Source organism: Rhea pennata, chromosome 13, assembly GCF_028389875.1.
Source record: "Rhea pennata isolate bPtePen1 chromosome 13, bPtePen1.pri, whole genome shotgun sequence".
NCBI lineage: Eukaryota > Metazoa > Chordata > Aves > Rheiformes > Rheidae > Rhea > Rhea pennata.
In genome coordinates this window covers 6,610,221-6,630,223 of record NC_084675.1, presented here as the reverse complement: position 1 = coordinate 6,630,223, position 20,003 = coordinate 6,610,221, and the positions used below count along the sequence as shown (strand labels likewise).

Here is a 20,003-nt window from a genome sequence, read left to right as displayed (position 1 = left end):
GAAAAACATACAAAGATGATTTAAAAAAAAAATCCCATAAGGGAGAATTCATTTCACTCAGTGGTGATCTGCTGCAGCGGTTAATTATCCTTTCTTTTAAATTGTGCTCCCTTTTTCTGGTCTGAACTTGTCTGACTTTACCTTCCAGACACTAAGTTTTGCTAATCATTGCCTGCTAATGTAACTTGAAATGTTAGCTTTGTGTTTCTTATGTGGCTTATTCCCGAGGCTGTGAACAAAGCGAGACCTTCAAACTAAACAAAGTTAACTCCGTTTGAATCTTTCACTGCATAGTGTGCCCTCCTCCCCTGAGTTTTAAAGTTGTTCTTGTTACAAGAGTAAACCCAGTTCTTTTAACAAACCCACCAAAACTCAACAGTGTTTTTCATGTTGTCATATTGTGAAGTAGAGGCAACAGCAGCAGCTTATAGGTTTTCTAATTGTTACAGTCACCCTTTGAACAGTGCTGTGGTTTATGCAGAAACAAAGCTCTTTTCTCATGAGCACACCATTATATGTGTGCATTTACTACATAGATTGCTTAGATGTATTAAACATTACAAATTTCACTCTGTGCAATCAAATACTCCTACATAATATCATTGATATTAAATTTATCTACATGAGTAATGATTTGTATTTTTTATCTTCTTAAAGTATTTTTAAGAAATGACATAACAGTGTACACCTGTGTAGCTGCAGAAATAATATCATTGGCTGTGCTGTTTTGGAAATGTTGACTATCTATATAACATCAAATTTGTTGTAACCATGATCACAAATCAGTGATAGTTTCCTTTAAATTTCCAGGGGAAAAGGAAGGGGAATTGCGCAAAGCTTTTGCTCAAAGGCTCCTCTAGTGTGAGAAATGTTTAAAGGAAAATCTGTGTCCATAAAAGAGAAAGCAGTTGTCCTTGAAAAAGGACACATCATAAAGATTGAAGGGAAGAGGCAGCAGAGCTCAGCTTCTGCAAGTGAACCCCAGGGGATCTAGTGTACCCCTTCGTTCTATGTGCTCTGGCTGCAGTGATTCTGTTAATTGTGGCATATACTCTCAAGAATCATGAATATCTCCTTTAAAATATGTTGGCTCTGTAACTAACACACAAGTGCTCCTGGAATACATTTGCTTTTATCTTTAAGGCTTTCAACTCTCTTCCTGTCTTTCCATTACAGAGTGAAAAATCCAGTTAAATAATCAAATATGCTGTCTCTGAAGGCTACAACAGCCTTCAAGTTTTGCTACGTTTGTAAGTACTACTGCTTTTGTAGTACTTATAGTGCTAATGAAATCTATGGAAAATAATTTAGTTCTGCAAAAATATCAAGAGCCAACAATTTTGTAATGGCCTAGGTAGATGTTCAAGTGCTATGTAGTAGGCATGACAGTTACAGTATGTGAAATTTAATGCTCTAGCTGCTTATTGATCTTTTTTGTAGCCAGCTGCATGGGCACAAGCCTTTGCACTTAGCACCTGCTGTTTCTACATTAACACCATCTTTAGCATTGTTATCAAGGGGACTTTGGAAAGCACACTTGGTAGTAAACTTGGATACTTACAGAAATATGTATTTTTTTTTGTTTTGTTTTGTTTTCCCAAGGATCTGTTTTATTTTCACTTTAGTTTTGACTGCTTTTCTTTTTTTCTTTTTTTTTTTTCCCCTGGGTGATGTTTTAACACCTAGAATTCTTTTTTTTTTCCTTCTTTTTTTTAAGTACCGTTATTACACGTGGGATTACTTATCAAAATATATAGGGACGAGAATTCTGGCAAGGCTCAGTATATTCTGCAAATGATGAAAAAACACAAGAAAATTCATTGCATCTTTGACCCTAATGGTGGTTTTGACAGTAAGTAGTAGTATTTGCCTAGATAAGATGAGAAATCCATAGAATCAGCTTTAGTACCTTCAGTGTCAAGTATGCAAGTAGATAAATGGGCATAATCAGCCACACCCACAATAGTTGCCAATTCAATCTTGATTTCTTTCTTTTGGATACAAAAGGTATTACCTAGGTTAGGAAGGCTGGATTTCCCAAAGGAATATGGCTGTTGACTCTTCCTTTAGCCACTCTTCTTTCTCATACTAGTTGGTGGAGTGCATCTCCAAAGCAGAGTTGTCAAAGTCAGAGCTAATAGTGACTTCAGAGCATTTGTTCTTTTGTGCCATAAATCCAGATGTCTACTTATTATGGTGCATACCTTCCTGCAAACTTCTGCTACAGTTACTAAAGAAATTGAGTGCTTTAAACTATTACTGTAGAAACCAAAGGGGTCTCATCTTGTGAAGTAATGTGCAAATACATTGAAGGGAAAAAAAAAACTTCTGAATAGTTTGTTCTGTGAAGAAAGCACTTATTCTTAGCATCTTTGGTGTATTTTTTTTTTAACCTCAAGAGATATTCCCTGCATTTAAGAAAAGATAAATGTTATAGGAAGGAGTCAAAGCCTCTCCTTTTTATTCTATCTTGAAAAGTTTATGTAACTGTAGTTAGGTAAACATTCATTAAAATAGTAATTTATCTGAAAACCTGTATTAGTGTGTATTAGTACACTGCTTATGTACGTGTTTGCAAGTTCTTCATCTATATCTATAGAATTTACAAGCCTGTCGCAAATATTTTGAATCTGTATCTCAAGCTGTGTTAGCCCTTGGTTTTAGCTCTGGTTGTTGGCTAACTTACTGTTAGTTACTTACTGTTACTTTAAGATCCACTACACTACTTCGATAGTAATAGTATACCCTGAGCAAGCTCATGAAGTTCTGCTTCCCCAAAATGTCATGCTTCTCATACTGCTCTGGCATTTTTCCTGTCTCCTTGAGTCTTTAAGGGAGTAGCAGGACTATGGTCTGTATTTCCTATTCATAAGAGTGGTATGCAGCTGCTCAGTCTACAGACTAGTGCCTTATGCCCTGATAGGGGCTTGAATTCAAATTAGGGAACCCCTGTAACATTGTAGTGTCCTTAAAATACAAGACTTCTGCAGATAGCAATACCAAATATATCCTTATTTCAACATTAACCATTGTTATGATCTGTATTTTTTTTTTTATATATCAAATCTTTTCTATATTAAAGGACTGATGCTTAGTGTTTTGTGTCTGGTCAAACCCTGCTTGATTTCTTGAGACTTGGCTGTACAGAGGTATTTTTGAAATGTCACACAATCAGTTATGTTGACAGTCACTAAAGTTTCGGTCATCTGGCTCTTTGGAGGTTTTACTTTAAGGATTACTTACTGCTCAATTAAGAAATTTGGTTTCTCTGACTTGTTCAATGAAACTATGCAAAGAATGGCATGTAAAAATGGTCCAATGTCTTCATTTGATCTGCATGATTCACAAACATCATGTTGATCCCAAAGTAATTCCTTCAGAATTTTTACATGCATGTGCATGTATACTCCATATGTACATGAGGAAAAACTAAGAATTTAGAGGTCCGTTTGAAGGACGATCATCATTTTCTGTCATCTGTTTCAACATTTTTACTTCACACCTAATATAGCTGATCCATTTACCAGCGGGTACCTGCTGGAAGGGATTGCACAAATGAGAGAGAACAAGAAATGGACAGTGATGCTAAGATGCTTGCAGTGGTGCTGGAAGTTTATTGACAGGGTATGGTGGAGAGGCTGAGGAGTATTCTGTTGGCAAAAAGCAGCTGTGTTTGAATGATTTACCATTTCAAATTTCTATTATATAACTTAGTGCTAAACCATGTGTGACCAATCTACAGTGAACTGGGTAAGAAAATTGCTGGTCTTGTTTCATTAACAGCCCCTGGCCAACAAAACAGTGTTCCTGTAGGTTAAAACAACAATTAAGGGGCCCTTAACATATCAAGGCAAGCCTCTGAGAGAGGATACTGGTAGCAAAGACATTTTTCACACATTACTAAGCTGCTTCAATGCATAAATTAACTTAGTTCAGTTATATCAGTATGTTGTGCATATGCATGACTGGTCTTTGTGTTTGCATGTGTGTGGGAACCAAATTCTGGGCCTGTTGATTTATGAGAAAGGGTAAGAGAGGTTGAAGTTGGTAAGCAAAGCCAAACAGTACCTTAGCAGGAAGGAATATCAAGCAGTCTTTAGACAGCTGCTCAGTGACAAATACTGGTATTAGACCTAAGATCTGTTTGCATTACAATAGGCTGTTCGTTATATATTTTTCTTTATTTAGTACTCTAAATTACATTGGTTTGTTCAGTGGGACAGTAAGATGCCCAGTGACTACATTAAATAACTAGCATTCTGAAATGCAGTGTAGGGAGCCAGTTTGGAAATGGTTACAGCGATAGTCTTAAGGCTTTCTAACAATATTCGTATACGCTCTTCAGCTATAGTATGCAAAGTACAGTCACTGTGCTCATATGTCTGCCAGTATTTTTGACAGGCTGGATCACAGTGTAGCACAGACAAGACTGTTGGTAAGTCTCACTATAATGAAGGGTAACCTGGAAGTGTAACTTTTTCATGTGAATAAGTGGCGCTGTAAAATTGGCCAGTCCCTTAAGATCTTTTAATCAGTGGAGTTTATAGAGATAATCTGAAGAGAGATTTTTCTGAAATCTAATATATGTGGTAATTGAACTTAGAGTAAGAAAAAACATATTCTAAATGCACTATTACAGTTTTTATTTTTAATTTCTGATGTAACTGGATTTAGTGAGTCACTGGAATGATCTTGCTTCTTGGTTGTTATGAAGTTTTAGTAGCTAACACTTGGAAAACTCGGTGGTTTAATAAAATGTCAACTTGAAAATTTGTAACTATCCAACATTCCTACTCAAAGTATTTGTAACTGTATTTTATTTTTTGTTTTAGGGTGTTTTCTTTTAAAGTGATTGGTTTGTTTCTAGATGAGACTTTAGTGTTTTGTCTCAAAATTTTGAGAGCTTCAGACAGCCTGATGTGGTTATATAATGTTTTCTCCATGCATGGCCTGAAGGAAAACAGTGTTCCATTACAGTTGATTAAAAAAAAAAAAAAAAAAGGAAAAAAAGAAGAAGAAAGAAAAGAAAAGGTGAAAGAGAGACATGATGTGCCTCATTCTCACATGAGGAAAAAGCCAATAGAAAGGAGGGTTTTGTAGAATCTCAAAGGTTTGTTTCTGAACTCATGGCTCTGAGCTCTCTTTCCTGAGAGCGTGTATTCTCAGAGTGAGGCTGGCTAACCATGATAACCTTTGGGAGAACAAAAGAATATCAGCTAAAACAATATGAAGATAGAGATATTTTCTTATGCTTTGAATATAGCCCTTTTTTTTAAAAAAAAAAAAAAAAAAAAAAAAAAGACTGCCCCAGAAATTTCTGCAAACTCATTGGATTGCATGGAAGACAAAAATACGCGTGTGCGTGCTAATGACTAAGTCTAGTCCTGGGTCAGGATTCTCAAAAGTGTAAAAGCTGCAGCTGAAAGTTAACAGAATTTTCTGGCAGTGTAAGTAATGGCCAGTCTGTTAGCGCCTTTCATTAGAAGTTTATAACACAAAGTCTTTTGTAGGCTGTGAGAATGGAGACCAGGTCTTAGAGCTGCTAGGTGTTCCTCTTGCACTCAGCTCTAGTACCGTATTGCTGCTTCCTTTTTTCCTGGTAAGAATTTGTCAAGTATACATGCAAGATAAGCAAAAGTTAGCCTAGTTAAAACTTTCTGCTTTCTTTTACCTCTCGTTGCTGTGGGGCTGCTGGCAATGGGAGGGAGTAAAAACAAGGAGAATTTTTCAATCTTTGCTGTATATATATGTGTGTGTGTGTGTGTGTATATATATATATATATGTGTGTGTGTGTATATATATATATATATGTGTGTGTGTGTATATATATATATATATGTGTGTGTGTGTATATATATATATATATGTGTGTGTGTGTATATATATATATGTGTGTGTGTGTATATATATATATATATATATGTATGTATGTATATATGTATAAAATCATTGACCCCATAAAGTTAAGGCAGCAACAAGGTGAGCCTTTAGATGACTAACACAAGTCAGGTAGTGAATCAGAAAATTCAATTACATTGCAAGGAATAATGTGTATGAGTATGCAGAATTATTTTGCTAATAGTGCTATTTGCTCTATATAAGACAAGCCGGTGCAAATATTTTTTTCAGCAGTTAACTGAAAAAGTAAACTTAAGAGACATTAAATATACACATGGAAATACCATTAGACATGAATTAATTACATTATAAAGACAGTTATGTTAACTACCATATTTCAAGGACCCATCATAACTAATTGGAAATTTTCTTAACATCCTAGAACGCTTGTATTTAAAACAAACAAAAACTCCCTCAAACACTGAAATAACTATTTTAAAGCTCATTTAAAAAAAAATAAAATCTGTATTGACAACTCGTATACACTTCCTTTTAAGGAAGTGTGTGTGTTTAATTTCATTATTTACAAAATGTTTTTTGGATTGCCCCCCACTCCTCCTTGACCAGCCTGTGAGGGAATTAATGACTTGGGGAGCCGGAGTATCTCTTCTGTTGTTCCCGCTGTGGGAATGGAGTAAATGTGCCGATCTGTGCTTTGCACCCTGAAAAGCAGAGCTAAGACTCCAGCCAGTTCTCAGACACCTGCAGAGTGTAGCAAATGGTTGTTCCTCAGTGTAACTTGTATAGGAAATCCATGCAAGTAATGAATATCTGATTTGTAAGAATTGTTGAACGGAAAACAGGAAGATAAATGCAACAGATTAAAATATTTGGGCTATTCAGTTTTTCATTGAATTTTCTTCTTCTCTGTATTTTCTTTGTAGTTTGATTACCTTTTGTTTTGTTCTGTTTAATACTGCTTTAATGCTGGAAGTAACTAAGTACTCAGTCTGAAAACCAGGTTGCTTGCATCCCTACATAGGTTAGGAATGTGATGGTTAAAAGTTTCAAAATGCATTTTTTTCAGAAAATTCTTTTGGGGGATAATGAGATGGGCCTTCCCAGAAGAGTGAGTAACAGTCATGCTTTTAGGGGTCTACTGGTCTGAATAAAGTATATTCTTTAATTAGTCACTAGAGTGAATGCTAAAACTAACATCTCTAAATGTTTTGTAGGCAGCGTTGTATCTGTCCGTAACTCGCACTTTTGTGACTAACCTTTTACATCTGCATGGGATGTTAGTCCAGGTCCAGAGAGATTACTTGGTGTAGTGAAGCTGACGTTTTCTCCTAGCAGCATCCTGAGTACATGAGACACGCAAGGCAGTAAACAGCCCAGGGTTATATTTTAAAGGCAAATCCTACTTAGGTTGTTGACTTAAGTCTACTTGAGTGGGCAAATGTAATTTCTCACTGCATTTTATCCTAAGTACTGGAAAAATAAACTTTTTGTTTCTTAATATTTTTTGGGTTTTTATGCTTTAGAAGTTGTTACGACATTGCAACCTTAAATGTGTTTTCAGTACTGTTTCCGGCAAAATAATGATCTGCAGCCTGAAAGAACATTATTGCCTTCTGACTTGTTTGATGATGAAACTAAGTGGAAATTCTACATTTGAAACAGTAAGACCTTCACTAGCCTTTATAGCCTATATTTTGAAGTTTGTCTTACAATTAAGAGGGACATGAAACCTTCTGAGAATGGTATTGATGTCCTTTAGGGAAATGTATCAACTGCAGAAATTCTTACGCTGTCGTGCTCCTTGGCCAGAAAATATCATTAAGCCCCATCTCTCCCTTAACCACTTAATTTGGAAAAAACAACCAACGTGTTTGCAACATAACTGCATTTTGTCCTGTGAATTTATGTGCATGTTGACTGTGTTTTTATTATTTCTTTGCTCTGTAACATACAGTGCATTACTTTTTTTAAAAGTTACTTCATGGCAAAAAGGTACATATAGTGGTAGAGAGGGTCTACCTATTATTATTACCATTGCATTCATTAGTGCATTCATTTGTTAGTAATAAGTGGGTAGAGATTGATAGTGTCTGCAAGGAAGTTCATCATACATTGTAAAGGTGGGTGTTAGTGCTTCTGGCATTTGTTCTGTTATCAAAACCGAATATAACAGTTCCGTTAACAGTCAACAGCTTGTGAAATAAGGTGTTTACGGATATTTTTTTATCTTTGACAGCAAAAATGCAGCACGTACCAGGTTTCCTGAGCAGTGCACAGTGCGTGGTGATATTACAGTGATGGTGCACGTAAAAAGATTGTCTTTTCATGTATCAGCATTGCTAGTCTATGTGTAGAAATTACATTGCCTTTTAAAGCATAAGAAATGTAATAGTGATATCTGAATGAACTGTCATCCTGTTAATAAAGATTTTCTAAAACGTAAGACTAGGATTTAGAAAAATACACTCTAGGATACCCAGTATCTTCAAGTAAGGACACTTTTTCTGTACCGTAAAATTTACAGGTTTACCTATTGAAGTGCCTATAAGCAACACTTACGTAACAGCCCTGAGACTTAGTCTACAAGCAGCTGATATAGCTAGATCTTTGACTTTTCCTTTTTTGACTTTTTGGAGATATTTGTGAGTAGCTTGATGTTTGCGGCATTTGACAACTTCTTGCATAAGAGATGAGCAGTGTGTTTAAACCACCCAGCTGTGTGTATTAGTCTGTACATCAAGCTGAGGAGCAGCATTTAGCCAGACCTGACAATCAAATGTGAGCTAGTACTACCTATACACAACAGTGCATTTTAATGTTGCGTGCTTAAAAAACAGCCAAGAGGCTGGTTTTTGACAAAGAAATTGTAAGAATCTCTCTGCTTTCTGCCTCTTTCACCCTCAATTGTGAGTATGTTGAAATACAGGATTTTTTTCTGTGGTTAATGTGTTTTATTTTACAGGTAACAAAAGCAATCTAATATTTTCAGTGATTATATGTAATAAAATTGCAGCAACTTTTTTATAATACAGAAAAGTTACTGTTTTGGAATACGCAGCATATTAGCATATAATTTTCTGACAACTTAATCTGAAGTTACATGATGCTTGGTTTCACCAATGACTTCATGTCAATACGCAAGGTGTCCCCAAAGGGAGCTAGAGACCTAGTGAGACTACATTTCTAGTTTGTAAATCTCAGTGCTGTTCCTGTCAGGCTGGTTAGAATCAGTGAAGAGCAGATTGTGAGTGTGGGGATGAGTGAGTGAGAACTACATGCTCTTGTTTTAGTTTGATCTGCCACCTCTAACCCTTAAAAGCTTCTACTCTTCTTCCTGAATTTAAATGTGTTGTCTTCCCTGATGCTTAAGCTTGAATAAAAGAAATTCACTGTCACAAAATCGAGTACATATTAAGTCTCTTCGTAGTTCAGCTTTCCTTGTTTTGCACTTACTATAAGCAAGAAGCATGGAGTTCTTTTTTTTTTTTTTTTTTTTATCTCCCCCTCCCTCCCACTTTTTAAAAAGTGATTTAACTGCTAGAATCATAAAGATCTGTTTTGACATATTAACCAGCTGCGATGCGAAAAGATTGTGAAAAGGAAAATTTACAGAAGAATTCAGAAAATGTGTTTAACAATGAATTCTCATGTCTGTAGAAGTATCAAAGGGGAAAGTAGATTAAAGCCTTACTAACTGCTGCTTTAATGAAGCTTCATTAACAAAGACATATAAGGAATAAATTTGCAGTAACATGTAGGTAACAAAGGTTTAGCTCAGTTGGTTAGAGTCTGGTGCTGCTAATGCTAAGGTCATGGGTTCAATCTCTGTATGGGGGTATGCTGAGAGTTGAAATAAATGATCTCCAGAGGTTCCTTCCAACCTTACCATTCTATGAAATCTGTAAAAATATGTGGTTATTCCTGTATAACTTCTGTGAAAGCCTTACTGATACTGTTTTTTAACTTAATGTGCAACTTAATCTGTATTACAGCCCTACCATTCTCATATAAACTATATTCCACTTTCTGCTTGTTCTTACTACACAAATACTTTGAGTGTGCTGAAACTTCAATTATTTCTTGTGACAGTGTCTATAGAATGGAAAATACTGTAATAAGAACGAGAAACTGAATTCTTTCATTATTTGAAATATTCACTGGGGCAAACATCTAGTTTTATGATCCAAGTTGCATTTCATTAGCGAGTATTTGTTAATGATCAAAGTTTGTAAAGAAACCATCCTTGCATACTAAAAGAGAAAAGGAAGACACAGAAGGGAAAGCAGAGCAACATTCTAGGCCTGTGCTTTCGCTGCAACAATTTTTACACTCTTGTTAATCTTTACTTATGTCACTATAACACTTATAACACTATATATTGTAGTGTTTGACTGTGGGTAGATGAATGTGGATAGACTTGTCATGGATTTTTTTTGAATTGTTTGATTCCAAAAATTGTATGGCTTGTATCAAGCTTCTCTCTTGCACTGTCCAATTTGTTAGCTGCACAATTAACTGTGTAACAAATGCAAAATTTCCATTAATTAATTAATTAAAACATGAGAAAATAGTTCTTTTTGTATCAATTTCTTTAAATAGTTATAATGTTGACTAAACATTAATGAAGATAATCTACTCAAGAAAAGGTTACTTCATCTAATTTCTGCAGACAAACAGAAACAAAACGGAAGTGAAAAGGGAGACAAGAGAAAAAGGGGGAGAGAAAAACCCCTTGTTTGCAGTCAACTGCTGCTTAGATCACCACCAACTTCAAATCAGAGTTGAGGCTGTCTGCTGGGGTGGCAGGTCTGAAGCATGGCATCTTAAATATTGTCAGATTTTTGGACAGTGAGGTGCAGTAAATGATTCTTTCTTTTTCCATTGCCCATCTGTTTTGGGAGCCATTTCAGACTGTCCCAAACTTAGGCTGATTGTTTTAATAAGATATATTATTAAGCCAATAAATGAAATGTGTGATCTTTGTACCCATTGGGTCCACAAGTTGAAGTAGAAAATAAAATGAGTAAGAAATAAGAAATGAGCTTCAAGAAGTAGACAGAGGTATGCAGGACACTGTACAATGATGGATTTTCCTCAGTGTAGTAAGGATGAATTTAGAAGGAAAAATACTCACATGCTTGGAAACTACCTAACCCACATTACTGCTTTAAAAAGCTCCTTGAATTTGCAACCGGTTTTCCTTAATTTTCAAGAACTGAGGCTAGTAAGACACACAAGCTCACATGCTTGTGTATTTCTAATACAAGCAGTTTAATACTTAACTGGTTTTATCTTGTTTTCAGTCTAATTTTGTGTGTTTTTTTAACAGAAAAAGAAGCTTCTTGAAGAGCTTGGAGAGAACAGACTTCCATATATGACACCAGAGGATGCTGGTTTCCATCAGTTGGTAATATATTTTTCTTTTAAATATATTTGTTTTAAACTAAGTTTTCTGTTTTTATTAAACCAAAAATTTTTCTTTGAAGAGACACTATGAAAGTTGATATGAACAAGTGTCAACTCTTCTGGTTTCTCCTGATAGCTGATAAAGATGATGCACATTGATATTGTGTAATATAAGACCTCTAGAATGAAGGTATTCAAGAATGAAAAACGCAAGCAAAATTTCCACGGATCTCTTCTTTAATGTATGTTTTGCCCGATGAAGAATTTTAGAATTGGGCCTCCAACTGTAGGTTGAAACACTATGATATCCCTTTTTAAAGCCAAGTTATGAACAGAATTTGAGGAAAAATAGAAATAAGATAATACTAACAGAAGCAATTCACAAATATTTCTTAAATACAGTCTATGATTTCATGATGTAAGGGTCAGTTTGCTATTCACTGCTGATTGCTGGTGCTGCTCTATCACTTGAGTCATCCTCTAGAATCATCCTCTGTATTGAGAAGCCCTGGTACATTGGATGAAAAAGTGTAGGTATATTTCAAATGTGTGTGAAACATTCATATGAAAAATTAAGCCTCAGATGTTTCTTTCATGTCCTGTGGTTGTCAGTCACCTTGTTACTCTTGACAGTGGGCAGTGAACTATCCTTTGATACTTGCTGTCAGAGTTACAGCACACGGTACATATTTTTTTGCCTTTTACTTATTCCTTCCAAAACAACAAGGTATCCAGTGTGAACCCAGTGTTTACCCTATGTTCTGATCCGTTAATGCTTTCATTATGTAAGATATTGCACAACGACTGTTTGGATTTAGAGAAGAACAAGCTATTTTCATGTGAGATATCTGAAATATGTTTGCACTTCCTGATTTCTTATGGGCTATCAGTATTTTTTTTTTTAAGCTAGAATCATAGGTACAATATGTAAAATACAATGCTTTAATGATTAAAAAATATTTAATAAGAATGACTTCTTAGATTTGCCATAATAGAATATATAATGTAGTAATTGGTTAATCTGACCTGAATATGTCCTATCTACATAATTGTTCAAAGAACTACTGAGATACTGCTAAAGAACTGCTGGTGCGCTCATCGTTTTTCCTGTTCATTAATTACATATCCTGTTTTCATAATGGTACATATCATACAGTACACTATTCTTATCTTACTCCTACATATCTGGAGTCAATACTTAAATTTTGCAATTTACTGCAATTACTAATTTCAGTGATTATAAGGATTTTGTGTACTGTTCAACAACACACTGATTGAGACAAATGAGACAGTTCATGATCCCTAAAGGATTTTTTTCAGGCTTTTGGAAAGCTCAGGAGAATTGTTTCCCAAGTATATATGCAGTTCTTTTAAGGGAGATTGGGATCCAGTACTTTGTGCTGGGGAGTGTAGAGAACCTTCAAAGAGATATCTAGGATGATTTTTAAGTTTTTGTATTTAAAGTTAAGCATGTAAATTCTGTTTTGGAAATCTGGAGATCATCTAGTCCAACCCCCCTGCTCAGCAGGGTCACCTAGAGCATCTTAGGCAGGGCTGCATCCAGGCGGGCCTTGAAGATCTCCAGAGAAAGAGACTCCACCACCTCTCTGGGCAACCTGGTCCAGTGCTCCGTCACTCTCACAGGGAAGAAATTCCCCCTCACGGTCAGGCAGAACTTTCTGTGCTTCAGTTTCTGCCCATGGCCTCTTGTCCTGTCACACGGGGCAACTGAAAAGAGTTTGGTCCGTCCTTGACACCCTCCCTTCAGGTACTTACACACATTGATAAGATCTCCCCCTCAAATGATGACTATCTGTAGATATCATTATGTCAAACAGGCTTTTTTCCTCCCCTAGTTTTTGGAAACCATAAAAATTTCAGAAAATATGTAGTATTAGCTTCACTGGAAAAATTCACAAGCAGTGGTGGCAAGGTGTATGAACCAAGTTATATTTAATCACTATTTTTCATATAGTCTTTTTATTTTCATCTTTAGAGTAGGAACAAATGACCCCGTAAAATCTTTTCTTAAGTATTGTGGGATGTTATTGTGCATGTTATTATGCAAAGTCTAACCATTTTCCTGTGGTAGAAACTATATAGACTGACTTACTACATGGTTTGTATTTTTAAAGACAAGCTTTTTGCATTTTACCGTTAATTTTCAGAAAGCCAGGTACAAAACTGAGTTGGAAGTAGATGATACCAGTAAAGTCAACTTGAGTTGTACCTGAAGTAGCCAACAGATGTTCTATGTCAGTGTGGTGCTTTTGTGGTGATGTTGCAGAGTGTGGGTGTATATGTGTGTTTTAAAGGCACTTTGAACGTAAGCTATTACATAAACAAACATTTTTGAAGATTCAGTTTTGTGCATCCGCATGCTGTGGCCCCATTCCCTAATGCCTTCAGGTTTTGGCTTTCCCTAAGTGTTTCCTGTAAAACTGTCACTGTCTACTTGCTCGCCAGGCTAGTGCCTAGCATCTGGGCAAAAGGAAATAGGTACAGCAAGCTTCTTCTGAGCTTCCCATGCACTAATTGACACCTAGTAGGCTTGCATTACAGCCTTTCCCTTGCTAAGTTATTAATTTGTATCTGTTTCTTTTACCTATCCATTAATTTTAATGAAATATATAGGAACTTAGTTTATTTAGAAAGTAGTTCTCTGGCCTTTGTCCAGTTTGATGGTCTCAGCAGTATTTATGGCAGATTTGCAGGCAACCAGTAAAAGGTGTGATTAGGTGATCTTCACTTCCTCAGGAAATCAGATTAACAATAACAAAGTCATCCAAGCCTTCCTGGAGTGGGAAGTGGTATTTTGCATACAAAGCAAGATACTGCTGATTAGCAGCATCATGCCTTTGCTGGGAATTGTCTGTGCAAACTGCTGCATTGTGAACTCCAGAGGATATCACAGGAGGAGAGAGAGGGAAAATAAGGTTAGAGATGTTATAATTAGAAAGGAGGAATTAGATGGTGTGTGTTGAGGACTGTGAAAATAAAGGTCTAGTAAATTGAGCATTATTTTGAAGAGAACGAGGTGCAATACAGCAAAATGCTTGATGTTTTTTACACTTCACAGTTTTATTTTCTTTTCTCTATAAATTGTTTTTTATATGTGTATTTCCTATATTTTTATCCAAGATGAAACATCAGCAGTTTATCTAAGGGGCTCCTGAAAAATGCCATTAGTTTCTTTCAGTGAGACTGACCAAGCATTTCTTAACTGCTAAACCTAAATAGTGAAAGTCTGGAGGCAGAGCAAGGGGTTCAGCACTGTGCTAAGAACTTCTCTTGAAGTGTAGACATGCACTAACTCAACAGGAAGCTAGGAAGCTTGACAGCTTTCCTAAGTTCTGACATCCTTTCAAAATAATGCTTAGCAAGAAAGATTATGAAAGTGTCATATTGCTATGAACATTTCAAAGCTTTGTCTATACTGCTTTTTAAAAATGTGATCACAAATTTGTAAATGTCCTTTCAGATCCTTTTCTCTGTCTTTGCAGAGACTGGATGAGTCTCTGCTTCTTAAGAACTGGGCCCAGGAAACCAGTCTGTGATGGAGCTCGTATGAGTAGCCAGTATTTTACCTTTGATAAAGCTAACATACCAGATAGTGGGTAGCTAAAGAGGATCCCATACTAAGGCAAATTTTACGTTTTGGATATTAAAGGAACATAGCTTAGTAGGCATTGCTCAGCCCTTGTATTTCTGAGGCACAGTGTTTCTGACTGACATATTCTGCAGACTTTTAATGTGGTAGAGTTGCTTTTAGATGATACTTTCAGTTCTTAAGTTTTGTGGCACTTAAAAATAAAGATTTGCCTTGGTGATACTGTCTGGTTACAGGCCACTGATATATGTGCACAGTTTGTGTAATATGTTGGAATATGGTATTTATGTCTTTGCCATGCTCTAGACTCATGCTTGATGGCTTGTCAGTTGAACCTTACCTGTTCTTGAATGTATGAAATACTTTGCTTCACGTGAAAAGAGTAACTTTTGTTTGTTTGTTTTTTCTTTAGTGGGAGACCAAATATTCCAAACTAATTTTCAGGAAATCTGATACAGTACCTGAAGAGCTCCATCAAGCAGTACAAGAAGGCTTTTTGACCTTGCGAAAATATGATTGTTTCTTTCAAGATCTTGTAAGGATCAAAGGAAAAGATTTTGTCACCCCAGTGTCTCGTATATTAATTGGAAATCCAGGATGCACTTACAAGTACTTGAACACAAGATTATTTACAGTTCCTTGGCCTACTGAGGGCTATGAAATAAAATATTGCAGTCCTCAAATACATGATGCTTGTAAAGCATTAATCAAACTTAATGACTATTTGCATATTGAAGCAGTCCAAGCATTACAAGGACAAAACTCGTCTGAGACCAAAGATACTGTTGTAACAGATAGGGAACAAAATTGTGATGCTCCTATTAAGGAGAAAGGGTCTGTTTTAAAAGATCAAAGCAGTTGTTACGTTTCAGAGGATGACTACACGAGTCTAAAGAACAGAACATCTTTTAACTTGACTTTATTAAATTATATGGATCCGCTACAAATGCTGTACTTGAAACAAGAGCCTTATTTTGGAATGGGGAACATGGCAGTGAGCTGGCACCATGATGAGAATCTGGTTGCAAGGTCAACGGTTGCTGTGTACAGTTACAGCTGTGAAGGTGAGTGACGGGGAGGCAGTATAGTATGGCTGCAATAGTGAGATAAATATTTTAATTCCCTGAAGCTGTTTTATGTTTCTGTGTTTTAACGTGTATAAGCACATCTGCATGCTAGTCTAGATTTTTCACTTGCTTCTGAATACATTGTGGTCCTAAATGTCATCTTTCATTTCAGTGCCTCTTTTGTTTTAGTAACACCCATGCAAAATGCATGTATGTTGACTACAGCTGGCCTTATCAGTTTTTTTCTAAGTAGATTTAAAAATTGCTATAATTAACTTTCAGATGAAGTGCCAAGAAATCAAAATATGTCAGATCTGTGTTCCAGGTTACCACAGGTGCCTATTTTCTATCTTGTAAAATGTTTTATTGTAGTTGAGATCATGGTATGTATTGGGTGATTTATCGGATACAGACTTGTTCCTGCTATATGCTGATTTTAGTACTCTCCTTTCTTTGGAAAGAACATTTTGGTTTGGTTTTGTATGAAAGTGTTACTGTATTTACTGGCAGTATATACCTTTTTTGTCTAGGCATGCTGTACGTAGTGCTAATGTATGTTTTGTGGAGGGCCTGCCAACATTTCTGTAGTTGGGAAGAGTGGAAGTTTTCTATTAAAAAAAAAAAGAAAATAAAGTTGTAGATCGGGTTTTGCAGGTTCTTAGTTATTTAGAAAGCATCTAAATAATTTAATTGAAGTGGAGAAATATGTAGTAGTTTCTTTAGTTTAAAGTACCATCCCTGTCTTTTTTTATAAACAGGAATGAGTTTGTTTAGTTTTGTTTTTTTCCTAACAGTTCTGAACAGAGCCTTGATAGATTTTTTTTAATGGTTTTCAGTTTTACAAGCATAAGATTAGAATTTAGACAATTAACTAGTTGATGTGAATTTGCAAATGATCCCTTGTGTTTCATAATTCACAGCTGATTTTTGATCCTTCCAAAAATCCTTTGATGTTCACCTCAAAATATGAGAACCATTCACACTGACTTCTGTAGGTTTGGGCCAAAGACCATGATGTAAAAATAACAGCTGATATTTTCATGTGCATTCTGTTGTTGATTTTGTTAATAGTATTGAAACTATAGGTCACTTTGTTCTATAACGTTCAGCTGAAATCATCATGTTTAGAAATTTACATTTTCCTGAACATAAAACATAGCTATCAAACAGGATAGAAAATGTTCACTTGACCAATAGAAGTGTCATTTTTTTTGACTGTTGTTCTATCCTGTTTGCCAAAAATCTTGATATGTTGTATCCTGTAAATGTAATTTGTGTCAATAGTGCTGTAGAGAATTTTTCTTCAGTAATATTTTAGGAGAAATCTGATCATGAGTTAATAATAATATGTTAGAATTTCTTGCCATATGCTTAAAACCTGTTTATTTTAATGTAAAACTTTCATGTGGAAAGGGGGAAAATTAGTCCACTTAACTTCAAATAAATATAAATTAACAAAAAAGTATATTCATAGCTCGTTGTCACTTTTTTTGTTCAACAGTTCAGCATGTTAAATAAGTAAAAATTATGCTCTGTATTAAAGCCACTGAGAATGCTATGCAGGATTTGATTGACAAGAGTAAAAAGAGATTTTTTTGATATATTTGCACTAAAAATTTTCTTTTCTTTTACAGAGAAGTAGATGATTTTTTTTTTTTAATAAAAAAGAATTACTCATACTTAATCTTTTGGGAAGATTTAAAGGCAGACATGAATACTCCAAAAATAGTAGTTTTTCAGTGAATAAATTAATGATTCTGTCATTTTACATTATGCCTAATCTGGTATTTGTGATTATTTATGCAACGATTCTAAAAGTTTGAGTTTGATATATATTGTAGAAGATTTCTTGGCAAATGCAGGCAATATTAAGAAGCCCAGGCTGGAGACTATATAAGTGGTAAAGGAATTTTTGGGGGAAAAAAAAAAAAAAAAGATTTTTAAAGTCAGCTAATTCTACAGGAAGTTTAATGCCAGTTGAAACCACTTGAGCATGACTCAGATGGGTTCCATGAACTTCTAAGGGGAGCTGAAGGTGCTCAGCACAGCTGCTGAGCACCATGCAGTATGTTTACCAGTACGCCCGCATGTGCAAACAGTTCAGTGATATGTTTTTGTGTTTGGGTTATGGCTGCTGATGCTTGTTGTGTCTCCCTAAAGTGAAGCCATGCTGAGGGTCGGTCCGCTAATTCATAAGTCTGAGGAAATGGATAAACTATGAGTAGCCTTTGAATATGGCAAATTCATTGAAGTGACAATAAATATTTGTTGTGGATGTTGACTTTTTCTACGTGATTCAATAAGCTTAATTAGCGTACTTGATTTTAGAGGATTAAATTGTCATTTTGCTCTCTTGTTTGCCTGTTTATACCTCCCAAAGGAGGTGTTTGTAAACTCATCAGTGCTTGTAATATTCTTTCCAGTTCTATACCACTTGCAGTGCGTTGGTTTCTGCAGTTCACTGAGACTGTCATATATTTACTTTGTCTCCTATGAAGCTCTTCATAACTCAGGTATGAGGAGGCGCAATATATTTCTGAAGACTGTTATTAAACCTTTGGAGAGGCATATTGTGACTCCTGTTCCTATTTTCCATAAATATATTTGCTGCTTATATCAATATATTTTATTAGTACTTAATCCATTAATCCATTTAGTTAGTGTTGAGTATGAATTCATACATCATATAAAGACTCTGTCATGGAGTCATTATAGAATACGTAATAAAAAGAATTTTTTAAAGAAACAATTTTTCATTAGAAAATGTTGATTAGATGAATTGGTAATATTCTGGGAGAAAATACTGTTATTGCCTGTCAGCTCTCTACCCCTCAAGTTCTCACTGGTCTCTGTAGTAGCTGAGGACCTGCAGTAGCCTCATAGAATGGAGAAACCAGGGTTTTCCTGGCTAGTACGAATATATCCATATATCCTGCCATGAAGACTGAATCGCCAGCCTTGCAGATTTGGAATAGCCCTAGAAGTCAAGCAGTCTGGCAGTGTTATGGGAGCTGTTTTTTACCTGGCTCTTTAGGGGTTCTGATTATATGGCTTTCTTCTTACTTTAAGTGGTATTTTTACATCATTTCTGATAGGCTTTTATTTTATTAAATGATATTAAAGCAGATGCTTTTGCAATAGAAACACTTTATTTTCTTGTTCGTTTGTTCAGTATGATGCCTTAATGAAAGTTTAATGTTTGATGCTTTGATCAATATGAATTGCAGTAGAAGCTGGTTTTAATATGTCAGAAAAGTAATTTGAGAGCCAAGGTGAAGATATTAGACCACACTGATGTTCTAATTAGTATCAATGTTCCTTGTTTCAAATGTCGAACTATTTCATAGCAACTTCAAATGAGGAACTTTTTGAATAACAAAATAAGACAGACATTTTACATAATGCTCATCTGAATACTCTTTGCTTTTTAATTTAAATTAAAATAAAAAATAAATTACAATAAATTGGGTTAAAATATGTTATAAAATAGTGAAAATAGTCTATCATTAAAATGAGATTTTTTTAAAAAAATTTTGTTTATACCTCATGAAAGTGCATGAGTGTTAATCACAGAATATGATACAGAATGTGTGTTCAATTGTACTATCACTAACATAATCCTGAATTAATTTATTTTTCTTTCAGAATTTACCATGAAACAGGGATTCCAAATTTTGGCGAGTTTAGGATTTTTAACAACAAAGCTTACAGAATTCTACCATGTCATGGGAGCATTGATATAATAACATGTTCAGGATTTTAACATAGTGGGCTAAAACCTCATTTCCTGCACTTTTCTGAAAAGTGAATTGAAATCCAAATATTGTTAGAATAAGAGCAGGTTCAAAAACTGGATTTCTTCTGAGGGCATTTTTTAATGAACGTTTTCCCCTCAAGTTCTCCTAAGTTCCGTAGGAAGTTTTATCGTTCACGAGAGCAATTAAGATTAGTGCTTAAGATGAAGTAAAGATACCTAGCTTAAAGGAAATGGAAAATCATGTAGTGACCAGAAGTGGCCATCTTTTTCCTACCTGGACTTTCCACAAACTAAGTTTGAGCT

The 20,003-nt window shown here is 35.3% G+C and overlaps 1 protein-coding gene across 2 annotated transcripts in view; it reads left to right on the top strand.

The window, feature by feature from the left end:
• The window catches only part of FTO (FTO alpha-ketoglutarate dependent dioxygenase), a 256,777-nt gene that overhangs the window by 39,480 nt on the left and 197,294 nt on the right, over window positions 1-20,003 (top strand). For both annotated transcript variants that reach the window (XM_062586153.1, XM_062586154.1), the window contains exons 2-3: window positions 11,190-11,267; window positions 15,289-15,940. In XM_062586153.1, coding sequence (XP_062442137.1) covers window positions 11,190-11,267; window positions 15,289-15,940 — 730 coding nt within the window. The remainder of the gene's footprint in view (window positions 1-11,189; window positions 11,268-15,288; window positions 15,941-20,003) is intronic.